The following is a 25,599-nucleotide window of genomic DNA, read 5'->3' on the forward strand; positions in this document are numbered from 1 at the left end:
AATGTAGGACATTTCAATTGGTACATTTGTACTTTTAAGCTCAGTTACCGGATATGTGCATTGACCCCTTACCTCTGGTTGCAGATGCATCCAGGCAAGAGGTGGAATGCATCCGGATGCGCACAGGAAGCGAATCCAGAACATTCTAGAACTAATATATACCCTTGATGTTGTATTTATACAAAGCACATTCAACATGAAGGTTGTCCAGTTGATAAACTTGGAACATGCCTATCACTGGTGTGGGGAAGCTACAGCAATACTCAGGATATGAATGCAAGCTTTGTTGTGAAATAAAAAATAGTTATAGCTGCACTCAGCAGACTAATGCAGAACTTGGAAGTGTCTTTGGAAGGTGGTGTTGAGGATCTAAACCTGTGGGACCACTCATCTATACCAACTGTTCATTGTGAGAATTAATATTAGCATCTCAATATGTCTAGGCAACTCATAACGTTAGAACTGCATATTTTGGTTCTCGCTGTCAATAAATAAATGAATACTTATTGAATGTTATTCCAGACAGCAGAAATCAAATCTCTATTTTATCCATGCATAAGCCTTAGATGTATGAGAAAGCACTATTCAAAGTTGAAATTTTTGTGAGCCAGTAATGTCTCAGAAGTTTCAACTAATGCAAGGATAAATTTTCAAATAAAATACCAGTTTGAACTCAGATCCGGATGCCAATAATGTCTTGGATTTTTAATACTATCAAATGATATAATTCTGTATATTTCTTTAATTATTTTGTATTTATATTATATAAATTTATAGCAGATAATGCATCCAAAACCCCCCAAAAATTCATGTATCCACCTACCAGGTTCTCGTACCTGCATCCACATCCAGAATCAAACTGGTAACTTAGCTCTTGAATATAATACATTTCTTATTTTTAATTGGAATTGTGAATTTAGAGACTTCTTTAGGAATATCCGAAAAGAGACATCACATAGAAATAATAGAGATCGAACAGAGAGCAAAGAAAATACATAAATAAACAAAAATATGTATTGCAATTCAATACAACAGCTATAGAAGCACAAAAGCAATGAAAACTTACTGTTAATTTTCTGGCATTTTTACAAAAGTTTTTAATGGTAGCCTTTGGAATGGAGTCAGGATCCCTTCCAATATTCTTTAGGATGATTCTAACTCTAGATTCAACAGCATTGCAATCTGCTTCAGCCTTTGCTTGATAAACCTTTTGCAAGTCTATATAATACCTGTCAAGACAGTTATAGTATAAGTAAACATAATAAAATAATATTTCTATAAATTTCAATTTCAGTTTTTCTTCAAATAGTTATGGGCTGAAAGAAACCAAAGTGATGCATTGAATCCGCTTACTCTGTTAATGAAGTCATATCAGGAATCGATCCGTCAAGTGGAGCCTCCCCGTCACCTTCATTCGCAACAAATTCCTGGACAGAAAATCAGGACACAAAGTTTAAGCATCAACTTCAACTGCATCATATTAACTCACCTAAATAATAGAAGACAAGCATTTATACAAAGCTCTCCCTATTTTATACCCCAGTATTTAAACACTAATGAAATTGAAACATCGATCTCCCTTGAAAATCGATTAAGGAAGATTAAGTCTTCAAATTGTTGTGGTTTGGCAACATGCATAGCTTAATGTGGGTTGTCAAGCAAAGTAACAGAGATGTCTATGATATTGCACACAACAAATCTCACTATTTGTGTAATAACCGGAGAACCAAAAATCGTGGCGATTCATGCATTTCACACAATTTGGAGATACGAACATGCTGGGTGATTTCTAACAAACCGCTGAACCAAATCACTGATATTTGCCCATGAATTGCCATGAATCGCAACTTAAAAATTGGGCAACTTAAAAACATAAAAAAAAAAACTTTTTTTAATAATTTTTTGTAATATTTCTCTTTCTTATAACCCTAAAAGACCTTCTATTTGTTGAGTATGACAAAAAGCTAGGAAAAGTGAGGGATGGACTTGTTTTTTCATTTTTTTTACAGATAGACATGCGTTTCTTGGATCTTCATCTTACATACACTTATGATTTGATGTCATTGGTAATATGGATCATCTTCTTACATACATCTATGATTTGAAAACATTTATAATTCTGTATATCTATGTCATATGATCCTATGTTTTCTAATTACTTCAGCTACAAATTACGATTTACATTTTATGTCTGTGATGGATTTATCATTTATGCTCTTTTTTTATGTATGGTAGCTTCCATTTGATGATGTTATAGTGTTTTTAAGTTATATTCAGTAACGGGTGCACGAAATAAGTATAAATCATTAAAATCTCTAAATTTCAAGGGTTTTTTCACTTTGCCGATTCGTAGCCGATTCCAATCGGATTCACCAGTCAAGTTGGCCTTGCCAATTCCAAGCCAACTCCGAGTTTTGGTTTTTTGGTAATAACTATCCCTGATTTTTTTTATTGAAATATATGCTGCAAGATATAAAGTAATGAAGAGCCACTTGCTGATAGTAGCTTCAGGTTACATGCACAATAAATAACTCACATATGCAAATGCTCTCACTAACAAACTAGATGAAGTGGGGGTTTGTCACCTTTGCCACTTAATCAGTGCATCATAGCATTGCAAGAGTCTTTCTTCACATCAAGCATATGATTACTCAATAACAATACCAAAAAAGTATGAAAAACAAACTGAAATCAGACTTTTAGTATAAAAATCAGACTTGAAATTATCTTTAAAAATGTTACCAGCCCTAAGCAAGGCATAATATGCACTTAGGCAAAAAAAATTGGAATGACTGAATATGTCACTACCTGGTCCAACCCTGCTCCAGCACTATCTGTTTGTGAACGGCAGCATTAAACTTAATTGAAGACCACTTTGCAATGCTCTGAATCTTAACCTTTTCTTACCACGATTAATTCAGTCTTCGCCAAAAATAACAAATGAGCATTTAGATGCATCACCCAGCAAGGAGGAATACTCAGAAATAATACCCAGAGTGACAGAAGGTCTGATCACTGTAATATGAACCAGTCAAATTTCCAGATATACCTAGGGAAAGCACACCAGCACTCAGAAAAAGCATACAATTACTGACAATCTTGAACACTTCAAAAAAGACTCTCAACACACCAATACCGAGAAACCCATATCAAAAAAAGTAGAATATCTCCATGCTCAAATCTAATACCCACCCACAAAGCCAAAAACATAGTGAGTGTCAAAACAAGTACACCAACCAAGGCAGGTCTCTCACCACCAAAACCAACAAACAAGAAGTGTGTTTTCCTTGTTAACCATCAAAACAAAAACTCCATTAGCTCATTCTAGCAGCTCTTCATTATCTTCACAATTTCAACATATGAAGAATGTGAAGAAAAACTCCATTTTATAGAGTTCCAATGAAGTTTAGGCAACCCTAGATCAGGGCAACTTTAATAATTTTTAAAAAAATTAACTTCAACCCTTTTAATATTTCATTTAAAACAACTTAAATTTGTCTCTAGGCCTAGGCCAATAGGGATCTAAATCATAAACTCACTTTCTAGAGATATTTAAGTGAAATAATAGATTAATATTTCCTAGCCTTAGGCAAACCTGGAACTGAAGATTCTGCAGTTTGAAGCTAAGGAAAGACAGAGTAAGGAAATACACGGACTCCAACCAATTACCCAAAATAGCATTTACTATAAATAGTGGAATGCTAAAAATCATAGTTGGACTCCGGAGTCCAATGACGAGCAAAGTTGACTCACCATGGACTCGAGAGTCAAGTCCAAGCAAGTCAATTAGTTGGACTCAAAAGTCTTTTACATGGACTCGGGTCCAGCATTGGGACTCATGAATCCTCAAGGACTGCACCTACTGCCTATAAATGTTCAGCAAGTTATAATTTCATTTATTTATTTATTTACTTTTTGTGGGCATTTGTTTTTTGTGCTTAACCAAAACAGGGTTTTAGGGTTTGGAGAAATTGAGAAAACAGCATGAAAGCAGCAAATCATGCAAATAATTTTGCTTCTCTTTTTTCCCATTTCCACCTATTATAAATCAAGAAAATCTTGAAAAACAAGGCAAAATGCCAGCAAAAAAAAATCATTTCCCTTTTTAACTTATTTACTTGCATATTTATCTTGTTTTTTAATACTATTTTATCAAATGGTTCATTATCACTTCTTTGTTAGTTTTCCATAACTCCCTATTAAATTTTTTTATTTTTTTCATGCTGTAACAGCAATGTCAACTTCAACTAGAAAGGCAGTTCCAAAATCAGAAAGAAAAAAAGATGAGGCATGGAAGTATGGAATAAAGGGAAATAAAAGGGGAGTGATGACTTGCACAAAATGTGGCAAATGGATGAGAAGTGAAGCGGATAGATTAGAATACCACCTCAGAAAAATACTTGGACATGGGGAAGGTTTCCTGAAAACTACGGAATTATTAGACACATGAAGGCCAAAGAAAGGGAAAAACAATAGAAGCCATGATAGCTAGGATGAATCTGAATGCATCCACTTCGGGTTCCATCGAATGAGAGAAACGCCTATTATTTGTAATATTTTTTATTGATATGTCATTAACTATGTTGGTTCATTGCAAAGACAAGTTTTGTCTTGGTCCACCTAAATGGATGAGAAGAGAGTTTGGATCAGTGTTACAAGACTCGAACTTGCCTCCAACTTGGCAAGCTGGTTTTGGGCTCGGACTCGAATTTGGGCTCTGACTCTACAAGACTTGGGGAGGACTCAGCAAATTGAAAACTCAAGAAATTCAAATATTTTAAAAACATTTTCATGCATCATTTAATCAATTAACATCAACAATACAATAATTGAGATAAATAGAAGCTACTTTGCACACATGCACAAGTTTACATTGATCACATAAGTATCAATGCGAATTTCTAATTTAGATTAAAATAATAAAAGGTATAGATTATTTATTATCATCAAGTTGAGCATTGTGTTAATGTTGAAAACTGTTGGTAGTATCTCCCTTGAAGTAGACCATGGAGTTGCTCCCTTGAAGTGGACTATGGAGTTGCACCCTTAAGGCAGCATATCACTATTTAAGTCTTACAAAAACATTCATATTATATTCTTCAATCTTTTACAAACCTTAAAACTGCTCTTTTAATGTTCTAGAGATGTCCAATTCTTTAGAAGTAAAGCATTTTATTTGTTGCAATGCTCTCAAATTAGATAGTGCTGTTTTAAATTTCTAATAGCTGGTTCCAGGTCTTTGTGATTATAGTCTGTGATATTCACATGAAACTGCTTTTTTGGCCCAAAAAAATTAGTGAAAACCTATTAGTAATCTGCTTTATACACAAATAGTTATGTTTTATACCTATTACATGCAAGACATCTTTTACTACTCCATATTGATTGCCTTATTGGGAATCACCAATACGAACATTTGGAGCTTGATATTGCAATACAATCATAAAAGCCAAAAACAAAAACAAAAAATGTTTTTTTTACTCTGGCTTAACTGGTCATGGAAGATTCCTAGCCACAGGACTCTCCTGACTCAGAGAATCCATAGACTCTGCGAGTCCTGCAGGACTCTTCCAGGACTCAGCCGAGTTAGAGTCCAGAGGCCAAAAAACTCTGAAGCCCTGACTTAGCACGGGACTCACAGAGTCCTGCCAGGATTTGCAGAGTCCTGTAACACTGGTCTGTATATATAACTCGGTATTTGTTTTAATCAAACATATCTGATCATATTAATTAATCAACGTCAAGCAGAATCAGACCAACCACATTGATGAAGATGCCAAACAAAGCACATATTTTGAGCCATTTTACAAGCCAACTTATAATTAAAAGATCCCTTTGGATTAAACATTTTGTACACTATCAATGTCAAGCAGAGTCAAAGAAACTGTATATTTTGGGTCAATTTGTGGGTGCATTTATATATTTAAGATAGGGTAAATTAAGTTCATTTTAGCTTCTTTCATATGTGAATTGAATGTTTAAAGCTCTTAATCAAAGAAATTGTGAGATATATTTGTTAGTGTACATATAAATTATTATTTATATAATAATCCCTTTGAAAATCATGTAGTTCAAAGTTATTTAACGATAAGGCCATTATTATTTCATAGTAAACATGTACTAAATATTTTTTTAAATCTTTTACAAAATTCTTAGCTTTTTTTTGTTGGATTAACTTTTTGTATTGATTGGATGCCATTCTCAATTTTATAGACTATTAGAATACAAATTAAAGTTGAAATAACCAATACATATCCATTATAATTAGACTAAGACAAACATAAAGCACAATATATAGAAAGAAATGATACCTTGGAAAGAAATAATCAGCCTAAACTCAAGATTATATTCAAAATTTTATATCTAAGATAATGTAAATTTTATTAAAATCTTCAAAGCACATATAAAATTATTCTTTTTATCATATAAACCTGTATATAATTTTTCCTATCAGTGTAACCCTTGCACCTCCTTTTTGTGCAAGCGCTACTTAATTAATTTAATTATAATGTATACCCAAGTAAAAGCTCTTCTTCGAGCTAATTTTTGTTTATTTTCAATATTTTGAGAGATTATTTTGTTGTGAACAAAACCAGGACGACCCTCTATGTTCTACAACATCATATTTTGATAAGATGAATTTGATCATTCTTCTGGGATGTAAACCTACATTTCTAAATTAAGAAAATATGTTACATGTAAAATACAAGGTGCTAAACATACACAGGGAGGTTCAAGAGGATTCAAATCCTCACTCCAACATAGAAATAACTCAAGAATTCCTTTTCAAAAGTATACTCCATAAAGAAATGCCCAGAATTTGACCAAACTATTTTAAAATGCAGTATAGTCAGAACATTGCACAACTGGCAACCTATGTAACTTAAAATTTCATTTGATGATGTGCTATAACTAAATTGGGAGTAGAGAGTATTAATGATCTAGCTAAAATGTAATAATTAATAAAATAGACACAAATTCAATCAGAAAATGTTTTAACTCATCATGAAAGATAAGTCTACTTGGACCACCCTATAACTGCCAGGATATCAAGACATTGGCATTACCTTCAAAGCAGCTACCAGCACCCAAAATTCAGATAAATTGGAGTTTACTTCAGCTGAGCTGTCATCAATAATATAACGAAGTTGTGAACCTGCAACACAAAGTTTATTTGGTAAAAATGAAACTTTGCATGTGAAATCCTCCAAAGCATTCTACTCGAGTTATGCAAGGTCTGATAAAAACATATTATTGTTAAGAGTTGCATCAACAATTTTTATATATACTACATGGACCATTATAAAGATATGCATTAGTGTTTTCTGTCAGGCACTTCAACTAACATAGAAATATAAGGGAAGAAAAAACAGGATTACGAAGGAAGCTGCAATCATATTAGATATATAAACAAGTAATAAAGACATGTCATGAGGTATTAAAAGTACTACCTTAAATAATTCTGGATCTCAGAAATAGTATTAAATAAAAGTGTGGAAAAAAGAAAAGATAAAATGACCTTTAAAGATAAATAAATATATTAGCGTTCAGGTGTAAATTATGAAAGTGGTGAAGCAGTTAAAATACTTCCAGGACAATGTGCTAAACAATTTGTAGATCGCTACTGTTGTTAAAAGCATAAATAAGTAACATAACGTAAAAAAAGCATAAAAAATCATTTTGAATAATAGATAAAACAAAATTCCTAAATCAAAAATTAAGTTCATGTTTCTGAGATCGTAAACCACAAGTCTTATCAGAAAAATACTTTTAAGTATTTTGTTGTCAAACATTATGTAAACTTGAATACAGAAAGCCAATTCTGGGAACACAATAATCAGTGGTTCATGATATTTGAGACCAAGTGTAATCTGTATGTATTGCGTTGCAATTAATTAAAAACTTCATGTTCTTTGAATCTCTTAGATGCAAGTCAGTCTATGTTTTATGCACCCAAAACTTCTTAAACTAGCTCATTGGATTTAAAAGTACGGAATAACATCTCAAAATTTTAGAACGAAAGCTTTTTTCCTATAAAATAACTCTTAAAAGCTGCACAAAATCAACATAAAAAGCTATTGTATAACTTTGACTTATGCTAAGATAAATAGAGAAGATCCCCTCTTATCATTTTGAACTCATTAAAATTAAGCCTAAAAGCACATTAAATCATTAGTATCAAATATAAAAAGTGTGTCCCTAAATATTATCAAAATAAATTATGTAAGAGTCAATCATATCCAAAGGTGAGATCCTTGTTGCCTCCATGATGCAATATGAGATGACTGTCACCAGTATTAGACCGATGTGGATTTTGTGACTTCGTTCAAGATGCATAAATCAAAATTGGACAGTCCAGATTGCATTGGACTCAACACTGACTGTTGTTGGGAATGGAACTTTGGAAGCTATCAAGTAAGAACCAGACCACATTTAGCTGATCATCAGCCATACTTCCTTAAGTCAATTAGAGGATCTTCTTAGGTACTTTTATCGACCTATTACTGAATCACTCCATCTAGGATCCACTGGAATCCTAAGAATCCTTAAGGACCAATAGTTTATGTTGTATCAAAGAGAAAAAAAACCTAGTAACACATATGTAGCTAGCATCATTAATCAAAATTTTCATTGGGTGTGTGTTATATTTCTAACAGTTGATATTTACTAATAATAATATAAGAAACAAATATCAGCTCATAACGTTGCATGTGCATCCATCAAGAAACCCATGTGGGTTGTAGTGTTACAAAACAAGATGAAACTAATGCAAGAAAGCTTATACAATAGTCTGAAAATCTTAAGTTTATTTTTTCAAACAAGTATTACCATAATGATAAGACTACTAAAGTGATTTCATAAATCAGCAAATTGTGTAAATACAAAATTATGTAGAGAAATCCTTTCAAGGTAAAAATCAACACGATAAAGAGAACAAAAATTTATTAATCTAACCCTAATACTCTCTTTGCACTAAAAATGCTTCCACAACGCCTACGTAGTTATATAATCCCATTATAAAATTACCATATCATATCTTCAATTTATAGAGAAATGAGAGATGAATACCATAAATGGTTTCTCAAAACAATGTACCATCAGACCAAGCTAAAATGTAAAAACTCCCACATCAAAAATAGTGCTAAAAACAATGGTGATTGCTTGTATTGAAATGAAATAATATGCAAATTTTACAGCAATTACAAAACAATGTTCCCTTTAGAAACTATCATAAACTGAAAATGAAAATAGATACATTGTATCCTAAGTAAAATTACAATATGGACCTGCTGATGTGAGCTTTATTGTGCTACAACATACCGAAACAATCCTTTTAAATTATGTATGTAGCTTAGATAAATACCTTAGATAAGATTATCAAATCTAGGTGATATTTATAACTTATACTTACAAGTATAATCTCAATTATCTTAATTAGAACATAATAGATATTATCTCTCCTTGATAGATATCTTATTATATTACTTTCTCTTATAATAAGGATATCTATATAACAGTCGTATATAAGAGAGACTGTATATATAGATCTCCAAATTGATATGATATCAAATCTCCTACCAATATCAATATATTATATACATAATCTCTCTATCTTATATATATATATATATGGCTGATATGAAAATGAAGAGGCAATGCGCTTGTAATAACACTGCTCTGTGTAAGTATTTACTCTAATTATTTTCACTTACTAAATTCTTTTGTTGTGCAGATATATTTCTTCACAGTTATGATGTAATAATGCTCTGAATTATTTTTTCTATGAATCTGATTTATTACAGTAGATATACTGCAGATGTAATAATATATTGTGACTGATATGTTGTCCATCTGCAGTTCTCTCAATACAAATATATAATGAAGAGGTATCCCCTATGTAGGGGCATGTCCCTATGTGCCTACACAGGAAATGCCCCGTCACCCAAGAGTCACCTTTTATACGAAGAACCATTGCACAATAATACTCCCGACTACCATATATTAAGTGGTATTTATGATGACTGATCTGTATATCATAATCGCCATATATTAATCAGAGCCCGATAGATATTAAGAGGCACTTCTAATGCAGGGTGGTCAGTGCTAATAAAAGCCCAATATAATTATGTTAATCAGAATTAACAAAGTGCCAATTTACATGATATGTAATCGGTCAATCAATTTGGTCTTATGATTATAATATAATATAACAATAATCATCAATATAAGAATACACACACACATACATATGTATATAGATTAGCATTTAAATATAATTATCTAATAATTACTGTTAACCAATTATAATGATCAAATAATCATAATCATCGTTTCACTTATGATCAATTTAATTCAACTGAAGCTATCACTTTAACACAAGATAAAACACCAAATCTCCAAAGTTCTCTTGAATGAGGATGCTAATATGCTAAACAATTTATATAGATTGTGCAACCAAACGAGCCAACCTCAAGGTTCCTTCTTATAGTGGACTTTCACTCTTATAATGATGTGATATAGTGGTTATCACCAAGGGACTTATACTTTGCATTCCATGGATGTCACTACTTCAACATTTTCTAATGAAACAAAATGCAAAGGAAAGGGTTTAGAAATTTATTCTAATCCTAAAATGTAAGAGATAGTGGACATCTTTTTGATATTACTAGACATGGTTTAGCCATCGACATCAACCAAACTAGTGCAAACTCCTAAGATAGATGTAAGATGTTCAAACTATCACTACTCCATTACCACCATCTATTGATGCATACCAATGTGCAAGCAATAATCAAAGTAAGACTCATAAATATGTCATTCCACCACGCAAAATTTATTTAGAATCACCAAGCAGCTGGTAGTTTGGTCTAAGTGAGTTCACCAAAGATGCATCCAAAATATCTTCCATTCAACTCTAGTACTCCTAAGGTAGATGTAAGATGTTCAAACTATCACTACTCCATTACCACCATCTATTGATGCATACCAATGTGCAAGCAATAATCAAAGTAAAACTCATAAATATGTCATCCCACCACGCAAAATTTATTTAGAATCACCAAGCAGCTGGTAGTTTGGTCTAAGTGAGTTCACCAAAGATGCATCCAAAATATCTTCCATTCAACTAAACACTATTTCTAACCAACATGAAATAAAATCATAATCTAAGGGACAAAACTTAGAAACCGTGCAATACTCCAAATGTCACCAACATTCACCATGAAAACCAACAATGAAGAAGGAATAATTTTGGTAGTGTTATTGCAAAAATTTCTCAAAGTCTCTCCCTTAGGTAATCTAATCTAATCTCTTAGGAAAAACGACCCTAATCTACCTAACGCCTACAAGCATTAAATGCTTGCCCAATAACAATAAAGAACCATCTTATTGGCCAACAGAAAAATTACGTTTCTTTTACGAAGTAATGAGAAAACTAGTTAGGTAGAAGATTATAGAAGAAAGCACCAATTAATGGGCCAAAGATTAAATGCCATGTGGGCTTACAATAAATCTTTTGTTGGAAGATAATTTTCTTTGACTTATTCCTTTTGGCAAATCCAATGAATCTAGAGATAATATTGTTGATCTCTCCCACTTGCACACTTGGCATGATCTGATTGATTGAAGAAATGGAGCGCCACTTTAGATGGGAAAAAATCTCAACATTATCAAGTTTTCAATCATGATGGCTCCTATTCTCAAATTGTTTCATCCATAGATCAAAATATTACTGATAGGACAACTTATTGTGATAAGTTACAACCAATAATAAGACACGTAAAGTTATCACAAAACATATTGCCAATATTTTAAAATTTATCCCAAAGAAAAACCCAACTTATCATTGATAAGCCGCCTATATGTCACCAAATTATCGACAACAATCCGCTAGTAGGGACTGACAACCCAAAAATCATTCATTTGACATTTTCTACTTTGCAAAACAATGTTTGGGAGAGGGAAAAAGTGTTGAAGGAGAAAAAACATGATTTGCAGCATTTTAGAGCCTTGTAGTTCGTCCAGTTGTTAGCGCAATTTGAGCTTGTTCAAGTCCATTAAAACGAAGAAGAGGAACAAGTTAGCACAAAAATACCTCAAAGACCTTGTCTTTATGCAATATAACCTTCAGTTGCACATTAGAAAAGTAGAGGAACACCAGCTGGTCCACTTGATTTGGATGACATTGATTTGTTAAAAAACAAGGCACAGAGAAGAAACTCATAAAAGAGCTCTAAGATTGCAACGCTAATTCATCAAATTTATTGAGAAATACATAATAAATTTCAAGTACACTTTGGAACTAAGTTAGATGCAGCATTAATTGTGGATAAGGCAATGGACCACTGTGCAATTGACTAAATTGGGTGGCTGAGCAGCTAATGTCGGTTCTTTGCCTATGCCGACAACTTTGTCAGCATGATTAATTTACACCTTCTAACATCCCCCATTAATTAATTATGTTGATTGTTTTCAGATACCCCCCCATTATCTAGAAGCGATGGGTCCTAGCTTAAAGCCTTGGTAGGTACCGATTTACAATCACTTATCAAATACTATCACTTATATTGTTTCCCCTGCATCACAATCACTTCGGGTTTTACGATTTATCCCTAACCAATGCAATTCTAACGTGGTTTGAAGCTCACCACGAACTTCACAAAGATCACACAAATGGTTTTAAGATCACCATAAATTTTGCACTCAAGTGGTTTTGGATTACCACAAACCAAGCACTCACTAATTCTAATGACCACAAATCATCTTTACAGAGAAACAGAGTTTGCGCCTTTCTCCTTCTATACTTGCATCAAAACTAATTATTGAGTCCATATAAAAAGAAATCCATCTACCGAAATACATGGGTACCTAGCCACTATACTTGCTAGTTCTATAGGAATCCTTTTCACATACATGGTACATCAATATGTTTAACCAAATTCTAGGGTGTCGGATACAACCGATGGTGCACCCCCTACAATAACTCAAGTACAATAAACATTCTCATATTGAAACACATTATGGTGCTTAAGGTTCCAAGTATTTGTGGGCTCTACTGGCCTCATTCATTCCTTGCTCAAATTCTGAAACAAAATGCTACAACATTCAAAAAATATCACTTTTTTTTGATTGCATAGAACTACACCACTATTACTTAAGCCCATTAACATCTCAATACTATGAGGAATCTTTATATTACCTCTTCTCTTCTTCTCTGCAGCAATTTCAGCAATACTCTGTTGATTGAGTACAACTTCAAGTTTTTTCACCGCCTCTGAGTAAAGCTACAATTAATTTATTTCTCTCTAACTTCGATCCAAACACTTCAACTCTCTCAATCAGATCAAGATATACCTTGATATTAATAATAGCATGGATTTCACACACTCGACAACTATTTTTGTGCTTGTACATTTCCTTGAAATTACAGGAACTTATTTTAACCGACAATTTTTTTGAACACTTTTAGCACCTGATAAATTACAAACAACATACTCATCCCACAATATTTTAAGCAAGTTTATTTTAGAAAAACAGACAAACACATATGCCTAGGTATGGACCTTAATTGACTCCTAGCAGTGCTCATCTCGAGAAACCTCTTTTACACCCACTAGCAACTTTTAGGATGTGATTCCATTGCCCCTGCAAACCTTTATGAGAATATGCCAGAAAAAGTTCATAAGATTTGGCTTCAAGATGGTCTGCTACAGAAACCTTTTAAATTACAAAACTTCTATTTTAAATGCATAGTTTGATGACTGCATATAGTTGGTGGAAGAAATTAATATATGCCAACAAACTCCATTGTTCAGAGAGTGTGAGATCTATGATTTGGAGAAGCAAGCAAAGGAGGAGGGTGGAATCCTAGTGAGATTGGATGACATTCAGGAGGATGAGTAAATTAAGGAGGATTCAAATGTTTGGAGTCATTGCAGATGTCAGCATCTTCTACATCTAGTATGGAGGTCAAGTCACAGCCAGTTGTGCAGAGAGAGGAGGCACAGCCACAGCCATAGCGGACTTCTAGGGCTACAGCCATTACCATTCCAGTAGTTTTTACTAGAACTGTTAGGAAAGGGAAGAGGAAAATGCAGACTATTTTGATGTTGTATTTACTTACATTTTATGAAGACAATTTTCTATTTTTAGTTTGCTTCAGAGTTCAGACTATCAAGACTCTGGCTACCAGCCATCAACATTCCACATCACAAAGCTTCTTTAGCTTGTTTGCTCATTTACTGACTCATTAGATGCATCTCCTCAATGAGTTTTTTTTTTAAAGCATTTCTCATTAAATTTAAGCTGTTCCCGATATTTTCCCAATAAGTTGTCGATTTATCTCCAATAACTTCGCGTTTTTTCCCCTTGACAATAAGTTGTCAATAATGAAATTTTGAACTATGACTTCATCTTCATGCTATCTTATATACCTTTGGAAATCTTCTCATTGTATTTCCTTTCAAACTTGTACTTGATCTTGCCACTTGCATGAGAGATTATCTTCCACTTGAGTACCTTAGTCATTAAGTTCAACCATGCTACATACTTGTAGCTTGTTCTCTTCTCATTCAGATGCTTTTGATCCTAAATCCATTTGCTCAAAGCATAGACTCCAAATTTTGTCTGATTACATCCTGAAGATTCAAAAATCCAATTCGGCACTTGACATGCTTGATGGCTTCATGGCATGTTGGACAACTGAACTCTGAATAAGCTGAGTTATGGACCCTACACCAACAATATTTCATGCCACCATATTTCGATATCAAGATACATTGAAAATCTTCTAATTAATTGCATTATAGGTTATTAGGATCCTCTGCTTCTGCAGCAGTAGGTTTGAATTCCATCTTCATCTTTCCCTTGGAAAAAAAAAAATCTTCAAGAAAAGTGCAGTGACAAGCACCAAGGCATTTTAATGCTCGCAGAGGAAGTGGCTGCTTGGAATTGTTCTCTTTATATTTCTCACTTAACCAATAACATCAATTTACAAAATGCCACTCTGTCCCAGCCAAATTCATCTCTATAAGTTTCACCTTCCACTTTCTACAAGTCGAGGTTTTCTTAAAAGGAAAATGTTCATAAGTAATAAAAGGGTTTTGTTAAAATCTGATGCTTAGGATCCCATTTTCTTTTCTTTTCTTTTTTTCAATTATGACTTTTCTGTAGCTGGGGTTTCAATTCATTTCATTGTGCACAATCCATGAGCTGAAAGTTAAGATTGCAGATGTAAATGAGCTTACGACGATGTTTAGCCACACCATGCTGTATGAGTTCTATATTTGGAAAGGGAAGGCTGTAGTTTCTCTAAGGTTTTCAAAAAGTAAAATATGAGAGTTTTTGGACGATTCTATACTAGAAATTTAATAGTTCAGCTGCCAGAATCATGTGTGTGCATACTTACACACATAAACATATATATATAATTGCTTGTGTATATGATGTGTGTTTGTAGATACATACACAAGAGTGTGCACCTACACATATACATATATGCAAACATGTATATACATTATATAGATGTGTATTATTATGGTTCGGAATGTTGACTACTGTTATATATTATGTAGATATTGAATGTTCCTCCAACCTACGAATATTACAGCCCACGATCAACCCTAGTTGCAGCTATAAGTTATGCCACTTGGTGTAACAATAAAACAGTTCTGCTTACTATCAAAGAAGTTATCCTTCTCTTTTACAAATGGGTCCACCGTAAAAATAAACAGAACTTACTTATTCCAGGAGAGGCCCAGACTTTATACGATGCTTCCAAAGCTTCCTTATAATTGAGCTCATCCAACGAAATCATCTTGTTTCTTAAATGATCCTGGACATAAAGATCAATAATTATATACATGCTACAATCCAAAAATAAGAAAAGCATAAGAACATAGTAATACCAAAAAAACACCACCTTAAATTGTTTCTGCTCATCTCTGGTTACCGGTGGCAAACCATTATGCATATGTTTCCACTCTTCAGCCAACTTTATCAGAATAACAACATAGGGAATGTTTTTGTGTACAACGGGATCCTCTATACTGATATTAAATCCATCCACAAACCTAAACCAATTCCAAACAGTATCAGGAATATGAACAATAGCCATTTGCTGCTAAAACTCATAGAAGAAAGTCATGTGAGCTTGCTTCCAACTTTCCAACTCAGTACACATCTGTATCAGAATCATTTGCACTTGGCATTCACATTAACTCGCTTAATAACCTTACTATTGACACACCTCTTGAGTTCAGGCCATGGTTTATGGAGTCTGAGATCACTAAGAAAATGCTCTGGCTTGGACTCAACTACGTCATGTTCCTGCAATAGAAGTACAGACAAATGGTTTTTTCACATAGCTATATTGTTAATTATAGAGAAACAAATAGATTCTATTTTTTGCAATGATAGAACATTTATGAAAATCAATACATGGACCTCAATCATTGACCTACATAGGCTTCAACCACAATACCTTCAAGCTAATCCGAACCAGACCAGTGAGTCCATAAGAACGTGCAATTATAAGCATCACATTCTGTTGCCGGCATATTCTATCCAATTTCAAAAGTGAATTTTCTGGGAGCTGCAGTATTAACAAATTAAGAAGCCAACAAGAAATCAGGAGTTGGATCTAAACCATGGTTGGTCAGTATGTTAATTCTTATTTACCCTAGAAACAATTAAGCGGATTTCAACTATTACAGAGAGATAAAAAGAAACTGCCGTTAAACATAAGGAAAGATAGGAATCAAGGTGCCCTAGAAAAAAGCAATGCGGCAATCCATCCAATAGCAAACACTCCCTTGAGCAGGGATTTCACTTTTTGAACATCAAAAAATGAGTTTCAGAAACAGATTTATGGAAATATCTTGTTACGTTAGCCATTATGACAGATGATTAGTGAAAATTTACAAGTGTTAAGGATCATGATATGGTGCAGGGGATGTTTGATTATTATAAATGGTATTGGGTCGTCGCATTCATTCCTACAAATTGATGCAAAATTGATTTTCAATCATTCCATCCATATTTTACCCAAGAACCAAATGCCCACTTTGAGTAGGTGACAATTGTATAATAATCAATCAGATTCTACAATTCCAATCCCAAGGTTCATCCCTTCCAGATAATTTTTCTATTTCAAAGTTTTAACATCTACCAAAGATAAGTATTTGCTACAGTTGTGACACGATTAAGGTTATGAAAACTTGCTCTGAATGATCTAAAAGAAGAGTGAGGGGAATCAATGATTGTGCCAATTATGTGAAGCTGCATTCTAGAAAACAAATATCCTCTGAACTTTAAAAAGCTTCATTGGAGCTGTTTGAAAACCTTCAGAATAGCAGTCATGAATATTAAGTGAGAGAAAGTTGCACTTCATGTGCCAAAGATCCAACCTTAACTGGTTTCTAGCAGAAAATTTTTAATCATTTATGGTTGGCAGATGCTCAAAAGCCATTCATAATAAAATGCTATTCAGAGGATCTTCTCTGCTATTTTCCTGGCATTTTTTACTGTGGCAGTCCGCAACCTCATCCAGTTCCACTGGCAAGAGTCCACAGCAACTTTTTAGTCATCACAGTTGACAGTCTAAGTTGCAAGAAGCAACATAGGAATCCTGCTTCCACAGCCTTTTCTTATAGACATTTATGTTTCATTCTTCAGTTCATCTTCGGGGTCAAGCAAAACTCAACTAAAAATCCAACAAAAGCAAGATGTGGGAATGAAAGTGTTGGTTCCCGAAACTGCAGATTGGAAATCCAAGAGCTTGCCACTTCTCCAATAGGACTTCTCAATCAGTTCTGGCCAACGAATGGGAATACTTCTCGATTCCCCTGCACTTCAGGCTCCACTACACCCAGGCCGGTAAACCTTCCCCTCAAACGTTGGCTGCCTAGTTCAAGGCTTTTCTAAGTTCCAAAATGCATCCAAATGAGATATATAACTTGAACTTCCATCCAATATTTGAAAGAGAAGCTTCAAATCGGGGTCATCTAGTGAGATTCCCAACTTACAAAATTTTCTTATGAGTTCCTTGCATGGAGGCATAATGTCTAAAGGTACCTCATGAAAAATATTCACCATCCTTATGAACAAATGTGTCGATGTCTCCCCTTCATATCTTTCTCGATTGAAAAAGGCATCCAGGGGGTTTATCTCTACTTCCTCCATTGTGTAACATAGATCCACTTCCTAATCATAGTACATATTCTCCATGTTAGATACTCAAATCATTTCCTTCCGAGTCCTCTCCCTCAGCAGATTTACCAACTGAAACTTTATTGAATAGAGTCGCCACCTCTTTCAAGGAATGTATTCATCTGTTTCTTCTAGGTTTTCACTTCCAATAGAATGCACCTTTGAAAAAACTGATATAATTGCTTTCTAATTCAGGTCTACAGAATTTGAAACTCTGGGTAACTGTACAACACCTGTTACGAGCAACTCTCCCCAGTAGAGTCACCAATCTGTTGGTTCCCAAAACCGCAAATTGGAAATCCAAGAGCTTGCCACTTCTCCAATAGGACTTCTCAATCAGGAACTGGCCAACGAATGGGAAAACTTCTCGATTCCTCTGCACTTCAAGCTCAACTACACCCAGGCAGGTAAACCTTCCCCTCAAACACTGACTGCCTAGTTCAAGGCTTGTCTATAGTGAATTTAAGCTTTGGAGTTCTCCGTCTGGCAAAGTCCTTGAACTCGATCAAAATAGGATTGAATGTTGAATGCTTGAATTATATAATATTTGTAAATAATGGATTTGATGCTTGTGGGAAGGAAGTTATAGATTTTCTGACCTCAATCATAACAAGTCCAGTGCCTCTGCTCATTTGGGCAATAGAGTCAACTTCAGTGAAGATTTTCACATACAACTTTATAATGTTCTACACACTTATACAACAGATGTGACAGATCAAATATTTATCCAATCTTAAATTAGTTCAGATTGAACTTTAACTCCTCTAGTAGGGAGACAAATTGGACACAGATATGGAAACAATTTGATATTTCACAATATCTGTGATGATCGAATTTAAAATGCCAAATAACCATGTCCACTTATCCGACATTTAAATTGTATACAGAATTCCAAAAAATAATTACAAAGGACGATTCATCTGCAGTTTAAATCTCCATGTCGTTAAAAAATAAACAAAAGACTTTATTTTATCATTAAAATAAAATAATTGAATTTACATTATAAAGTCATATTAAGTTCTTATTCCTCCGTACAAGTAGATATTAAATACTTCTTGTTGACTATAAAAAGTTTGGATATTACAATGTCCTCTTTTTTAACAAATGAAATACTCCTTATTTATATCCCATTCAAAGGAAGATGTGACTTTTCAAATGAAAAGTCATATATCCCTTTCAAAAATAATTACACTTTCTTAACTTTCTTCGCACCTTTCCATTACCTTAAGTTATACCAATGTTACACCAATTCGGGGGTACTTCAGGACGGCAAGACGCTCGGGCGAGTTTCCAGGATTCGAGGAAATGGGCCTCATTTCCAGGACGGCCGGCAGATGGCCAAGGGACAGCGACAAGCAGAGGATGGGCCAGAGAGGGGTGTTGTATAGTATACAATGTACATATAGAACTTGAAATGCTAGTTATGAAATGATGTTTCAGTATTTCACTAGAATATACCAAATTAAAATACTTGAACATAACAAAATTGCAATGTGAATTAGAACCATTGAATTCAACATAGTAACCTATTACATACCCAATAGTAACATTCAAAAATCAAAATTCAAGTACACATCCCAGCAGCGGCATGGTTGCGGAATGGTGGAGGTGGGGGTGCTTGGGTACTCAAGTACCCGGTGCGGGGACGTCTCGGGGACGGGTACTTCAAGGTTTGGGAGGGGGTGCGAATCTCCAGGTTACACTGATTTATACATTGTGGCAAGATAATAATTATTAATTAATTCATTTACGGGCAATCACTTTATAATTCTTTGTAATTCTTTGGCTCCCGACTTCTCCATGACTTTTCTTTTTTTAATCCATGGCGTGTGATTCTTATAAAAACTTTTGACGGCACCATGGGCGACTGGTTCCAGATTTACCTGTTGGAAATCAAAGAGAATGAAAATAAATTGTGTCAGATGACATCCCTGTTCTAGATTAGCGCTTCTTTCAGCATGACCACCGTATGTTCCTCTTATTGCTTAATGTTATCTTGTATGGGCTTCACGAAATTACACTTTCATTTGTCTATTAATATCGCTGGAGATGGGATTTCGCATTTTGCAGATGAGTGGAGGCTCATTGCCATGTAACTGTAAACATTGAATTGTGATTCACCTTCTTCAATGTCTGAAACCATCAAACATGCTCCTCCCACATTCACATTTAGTTCAATAAATCGCTACTAAGTAATGGAGATTGTCTTCATACTCGACGGCTCCTTTGTTCTGGGTGCTTCAAATGTCTTTTGCTGGGTACAGAGTTTGCGTGTGGATTGGGAGAAGCTCATAAAAACATCTGGAACTATATTTCTGGAGTTTAATTAATTCCTTCCTTAGCCACGGCAGACAGTACGATTTGGCTTAGAGAATGTAATCATATCCGTAGGAAAGTCTCTGTTCCAGCACTGCTTATAGATGTAATCATGTTTATATTACGATGACTGTAATATGTAATCTCACTGCATTCTTTTAGCAATTGAACAAGTATATTGACTTCTGCTTAATACTAGGCAATCTGGAGCCAATGATACAGAAGGAGATTTGCAGGTGATATATAGAGGCAGTCTGGAGGCTTTCCATTGCAGACTTGATGACTTGTATCAGAAATGAACAAGCATCTCTTATCCCCTCTCTCTCTCACTTCTTACCTTCCAGCAGATTTATAAATCAACATTTATGGCTGTAAGAACTTTCACAATTGACTGATGTAAATGTCCTGCTGGTATCTCCAGATTTGCATCTCCATATACAAAGGCTTTTCCACTTGGCTCACACTGAAGATTGATCATTTCCAACTTTCTAGAAAAATCTATGTAACACTCCTGAAACTAATGTGCATTTGCTGATCGAAAACCTAAATTGACTGAGCCCAGCACCAATGATTAGAACAGATGCTCTATCATCAAATATTCTTAGCACTATTATGAGATAAAATATAGGATAGAAAGCCTAGAAAAATCAGTTAAATGGAGGCCCGGAACCTTGGAAATTTGGGCTCCGTCAGAAAGAACCCCATGTATGACAGCAATAATGATTTTTTTGTGGAGAACCTCTTGACAGGCCATCAGGTTGTAAGGCAAGAGCTCAAGACTAATCTAGCAACAGATGTGCTCAAACACCGTACAAGGGTCTTAGTCTACATCAGAGCAGTTGACTAGAAGACATGCTAGCCACTTTTCTTTTTTATACAAGATTAGAAAATAAGATTACAATAATGGTTTATATCTTTTTCTGATATTTTCATCTCTTGTAACATTTTGGCCCTTTATTGCCAATGACTGATGCTCTTCTCATGTTATAGCTGTCAGGATTTACTTGTGAACTTTCTTGATTAAAACTCATTGACCCATGTTTCATGAGGAGTGGTTCACAAGAACCCATCTCACATGAGTGAGGAACAGCAAATAGCACTCATTCTCATGAGAGATGGGTCCTTGTGAACCACTACTCATGAAACATGGGCCAATGAGTTTGACTCAAAAACTACAAAGTTCAATCACGATACAATAATACAATTTGACTTGCTGTGGGAAATAACTCCTACTTACCAATTGATGTTCTTGTTAGGCCTGGGAATGGAATGCAAGAAAAGGATTGATAAATGAATAACATAGAACTTAGACAAGCAGAGAGATTTTCAATGAAGCTTATTCCATTCAATCAACCAACATATTTAACAATATCAAAATGACAATTCAATTCATCTTCTACATGACTAAATTTCTTGAGTGGCAAGGAAATATACACTGCCATCCTACTGTCCCTAAGATTACATACATTTTTTATGCAAATATCTGAAAAGCTATTATTTGTGTTGTCAAGTTGGCAACTTGCTTATGACACCTCTTTTTCTCAATAGAAAGCTTCAATGTTTTGGAAAAGGTTTTTCTTGAGTGATAGCTTGCTCCCTTCTGCATTTTTTAAAGAACCAAGATATGGACTTGGTAAAGACCTGACTTCATTTTCTCAAATCAAGTTACATTTTAAAATGCTATATATCAGGATGACCATTTATAGACAGTATATTCGCACTACTTGGACATGTCCCCCAAGGGGGGGCTTTGTCCAAAGATGGAAGTCTATTAGAGCATTTTCTTGAATTAGAGGACGGGGTAATTGTGGGGGGGCTTTGTCCAAAGATGGAAGTCTATTAGAGCATTTTCTTGAATTAGAGGACGGGGTCATTGTGCGCCCCTCGTACCTGTCTCATGGCTGGTCTCATGCTCTTTGTATCTCTCTTGGATCTTTCACAGTGAGCTCTCATTGGCTCCACATCTAGACCAACCACCATTTGGCTAGGGAGGATAGGATCTGCCAACTATGTGATTTGAGGGAGGTTGATATGAAGACTCGCTTAATTTTTCACTTCCCCATTTACTATGAGATCAGAAGAAGGTTCTACTGCTTATTTAGAGAGGCCTTGTCTCTTTCATCCTTCTTCACATATACAAATCAGAGGTGCCTTTCGCTCCATCTTCAGGACACATGGAGGCTTACGTGACTTGACCCTATAGCGGCTCTTCCCCCTGAAATCGCGTGCCAACCAGCTCATAACCTCATTCTTCACAGTGTTTTCCCCCATACATGGCACCAAGCGGGCTTTGGATTCCTCGTCAAGGTCTTCCAGGGCTGTGAGATCACGTAGATCTTCTATTCAGCAGCGATCTTCTACTTCCAGGGGCTCTCAAAGGCATCTTGGCATCTCGTTCTCTACAGCCTATCCATCAATTCTAGACTTTTTCCCAATTGATCAAAGTGGCTAGTTGGTTGTAGTATCTGGTTTGGTGGCTTCCACTTGCTTGTTTTTGGTTCAGTTCCTTGGTTCTTTTCCCTTTGTTGTCTTTCTTTCTTTCGAACATCATTTGGTGCTCACGTTGTATGTTGGGTTACTAATTGGTTTTGGCACTCCCTTAGAACCTTTTGTTGCACTTTTGTTGGACATTAAGAAAATTATCTTATCTTATTGTACACCAATTCTAGAGAATGCCACATGAATTTGCTATGAAAGTTTTGTATTGCCAGTTTTTGTTCTAAGTGGTGAATTAAGTAAAACCAAGGTTGTACAACTTTTGTCTCCATCAATTTTTTGGTGAAAAATAGAGAAAACCCAAGCTGATTGCACCCATGAGTAATCACAAAGTGTGCCAGCTTCACTGTGTGATCTGAAAAATGTATAACCCACGCTGATTGTACCCATGAGTAACCCAAAAGTGTATTGAAGCATGTATTGTATGACTTGACTTTCTATCAAGTTGGAAATCGAAGCACACTTGTCGTCCAAAATGTTGACAAACAAAAACATTGGTCATTTGGCAAAAAAAATGCAACAAAAACTAATATAACAAATGATTCACCAGACTGACATCTTTGTCAGTTGCCTGCTTTTGTTCTTTTAGTCATCCTTTTTTGGCCTGTAGCTATCACTTCCCTCATGTTTTTTGTATCGTCAGTCCTGTTCTATGTTGTTAGTGGGTGTCGTTTGGATTGTTTTGAGTGAAGCCTAAGGACACACCCCCCTCAAATTCCAGAACATTCCGAAAACAGGAATGCATCGGGGACATGGGGTCTGCATTTTGGGGTCCCCAACGATGCCATATAATGTCCCCATTTCAGCTCACCATGGTTAGTGGTATGGATTAGCCTTCCAATGGCCCTCATAGGGTAAGTTAGAGGGGTAGGGGGTCTCAGTTGACGGAACAAGAAGCAAACTCCCATTCCAAAGGACAAAGATATTTAGGAGTGATCTTTGTTGGATCAATTTGGCACACTTGTTATTTATAGTAAGCGCTTATTTCAGGAAAATCAAGGTTTATATCTTTAGCAAGGTGGCTGAACAACTTGGTTATAGGATTGAGATTGGGTATCATTCACTAGAGAAATTATTCCAACATATGATTAATAGTAAGTCACTATTGGGGAGCTACCATATGTAGTAGGGCACCTGGACTCACGGGATGCACAGTGATTGACTCGTTAGTTGGTTGAATTTGAGGGCTTACTATTTATAATAAGTCATTTATGTCCATGTTGCCATTTTTGGCAGTACACTTGGACTTGATATTAGTAGGGTTCATTGGTCAACAAAGTGGAATAAGCTTATTGGCTCAAGTTTAAGGTATTAATTATTAATAAAGAATTATTTATTAATTATTAATTATTAAAAGTTATAATATAATATTTTATTAAAGTGGCGCCAATTGACTTCAAGTGCACTGAATAAATGTCATTATGAAGGGACCTATTAATTTATTATTTCCTTAAGTCAAGGTGGGACATTAAAAAGACATCATTGATAGTTATTAATTGTATTAAGAGAGTTGGCGCTGAAGTTGAACAAATTAATTTATTTATTCTAAAGTCCACTTTGCATCGAAAGAAAATACCTTTAAGTAATTAATGAATCTTATTCATGAAGCTTAATGGATCAATTTGTTATGAAGGAATTACAAAAGCTAAAAAGGGGAAATCAATTCATAATGTTGATTGGTGATTTTTTTCTTTTTTTTTTGAGAAATTGTAGTTCAACCAAGTGTTTTAGCAATTATTTGGGGAATTGTGAATTCTTCTAGTATTGAGCACTTTGAGTTCGGGAAAGATCCAACGATATTGTGCATTTGGGAGATGGCTTCATTTAGGAGTCATTAGTGAGCTTAAATTCAAAGTTTTTGATACAATTTCAGATCAGATTGAAGATCAATTGCAAATTACAATTGGTACGTGTGCAAGTGTCATGAGCCATAGGGAATGTATTAATGTATTAATACACAATTTTCTCAAAATGTATATCTCAGTTTAAATTGAATATACAAATATATATATATATATATATATATATATATATATATATATATTTTTTTTTTTTTTTTTTTTTTTTTTTTTTTTTTTTAATCCATGTATATACTTGTCGGATTATTGTAAATACAATTTTAAACAAGTTGATCAAATATACCATCAATATTAGAAAATAGTAATTGATAATTAATTTATGTAATTAATTAAGAATGAACTATTAATCAATAATGTATAGGGCACAATAAATATTATTATTAATACTAATACAATCTATTAGTCAATAATCAATCACTATAGTTTATTAATCAATGTATATAATTACTATTAATATTAGGCCATGTTAGGCCATATCAATATTAATATCACCAATCAATAAATATTTAATTAATCAAAGCGATTGATAATATTAACTAAACAATATATTAATACCTAATTGACTATTTGCAACTAATGATAATAAATGAAATCAGCTCATATCAAATGGATTGAGCGAGGGATCACAACCCACAATCCATGTTGAAGGCATATAAATACTGAAACAAAGACAACAAAAAAGAGCAATAAAATACCAAAACACTGGGCTATATCATATACA

General features: G+C 34.4%; 1 protein-coding gene across 3 annotated transcripts in view; it reads right to left on the reverse strand.

Moving 5' to 3' along the window:
* Positions 1-25,599, reverse strand: part of LOC149560973 (NEDD8-activating enzyme E1 regulatory subunit AXR1-like) — a 134,346-nt gene that overhangs the window by 55,187 nt on the left and 53,560 nt on the right. For all 3 annotated transcript variants that reach the window (XM_089824911.1, XM_089824910.1, XM_089824912.1), the window contains 7 exons: positions 16,481-16,591; positions 16,247-16,326; positions 15,920-16,070; positions 15,739-15,832; positions 7,068-7,156; positions 1,354-1,427; positions 1,067-1,229 (listed from right to left, as the gene is read on the reverse strand). In XM_089824911.1, coding sequence (XP_089681037.1) covers positions 1,067-1,229; positions 1,354-1,427; positions 7,068-7,156; positions 15,739-15,832; positions 15,920-16,070; positions 16,247-16,326; positions 16,481-16,591 — 762 coding nt within the window. The remainder of the gene's footprint in view (positions 1-1,066; positions 1,230-1,353; positions 1,428-7,067; positions 7,157-15,738; positions 15,833-15,919; positions 16,071-16,246; positions 16,327-16,480; positions 16,592-25,599) is intronic.

Source organism: Cupressus sempervirens, chromosome 4, assembly GCF_028749045.1.
Source record: "Cupressus sempervirens isolate cs-2001-9-10 chromosome 4, ASM2874904v1, whole genome shotgun sequence".
Taxonomy (NCBI): domain Eukaryota; kingdom Viridiplantae; phylum Streptophyta; class Pinopsida; order Cupressales; family Cupressaceae; genus Cupressus; species Cupressus sempervirens.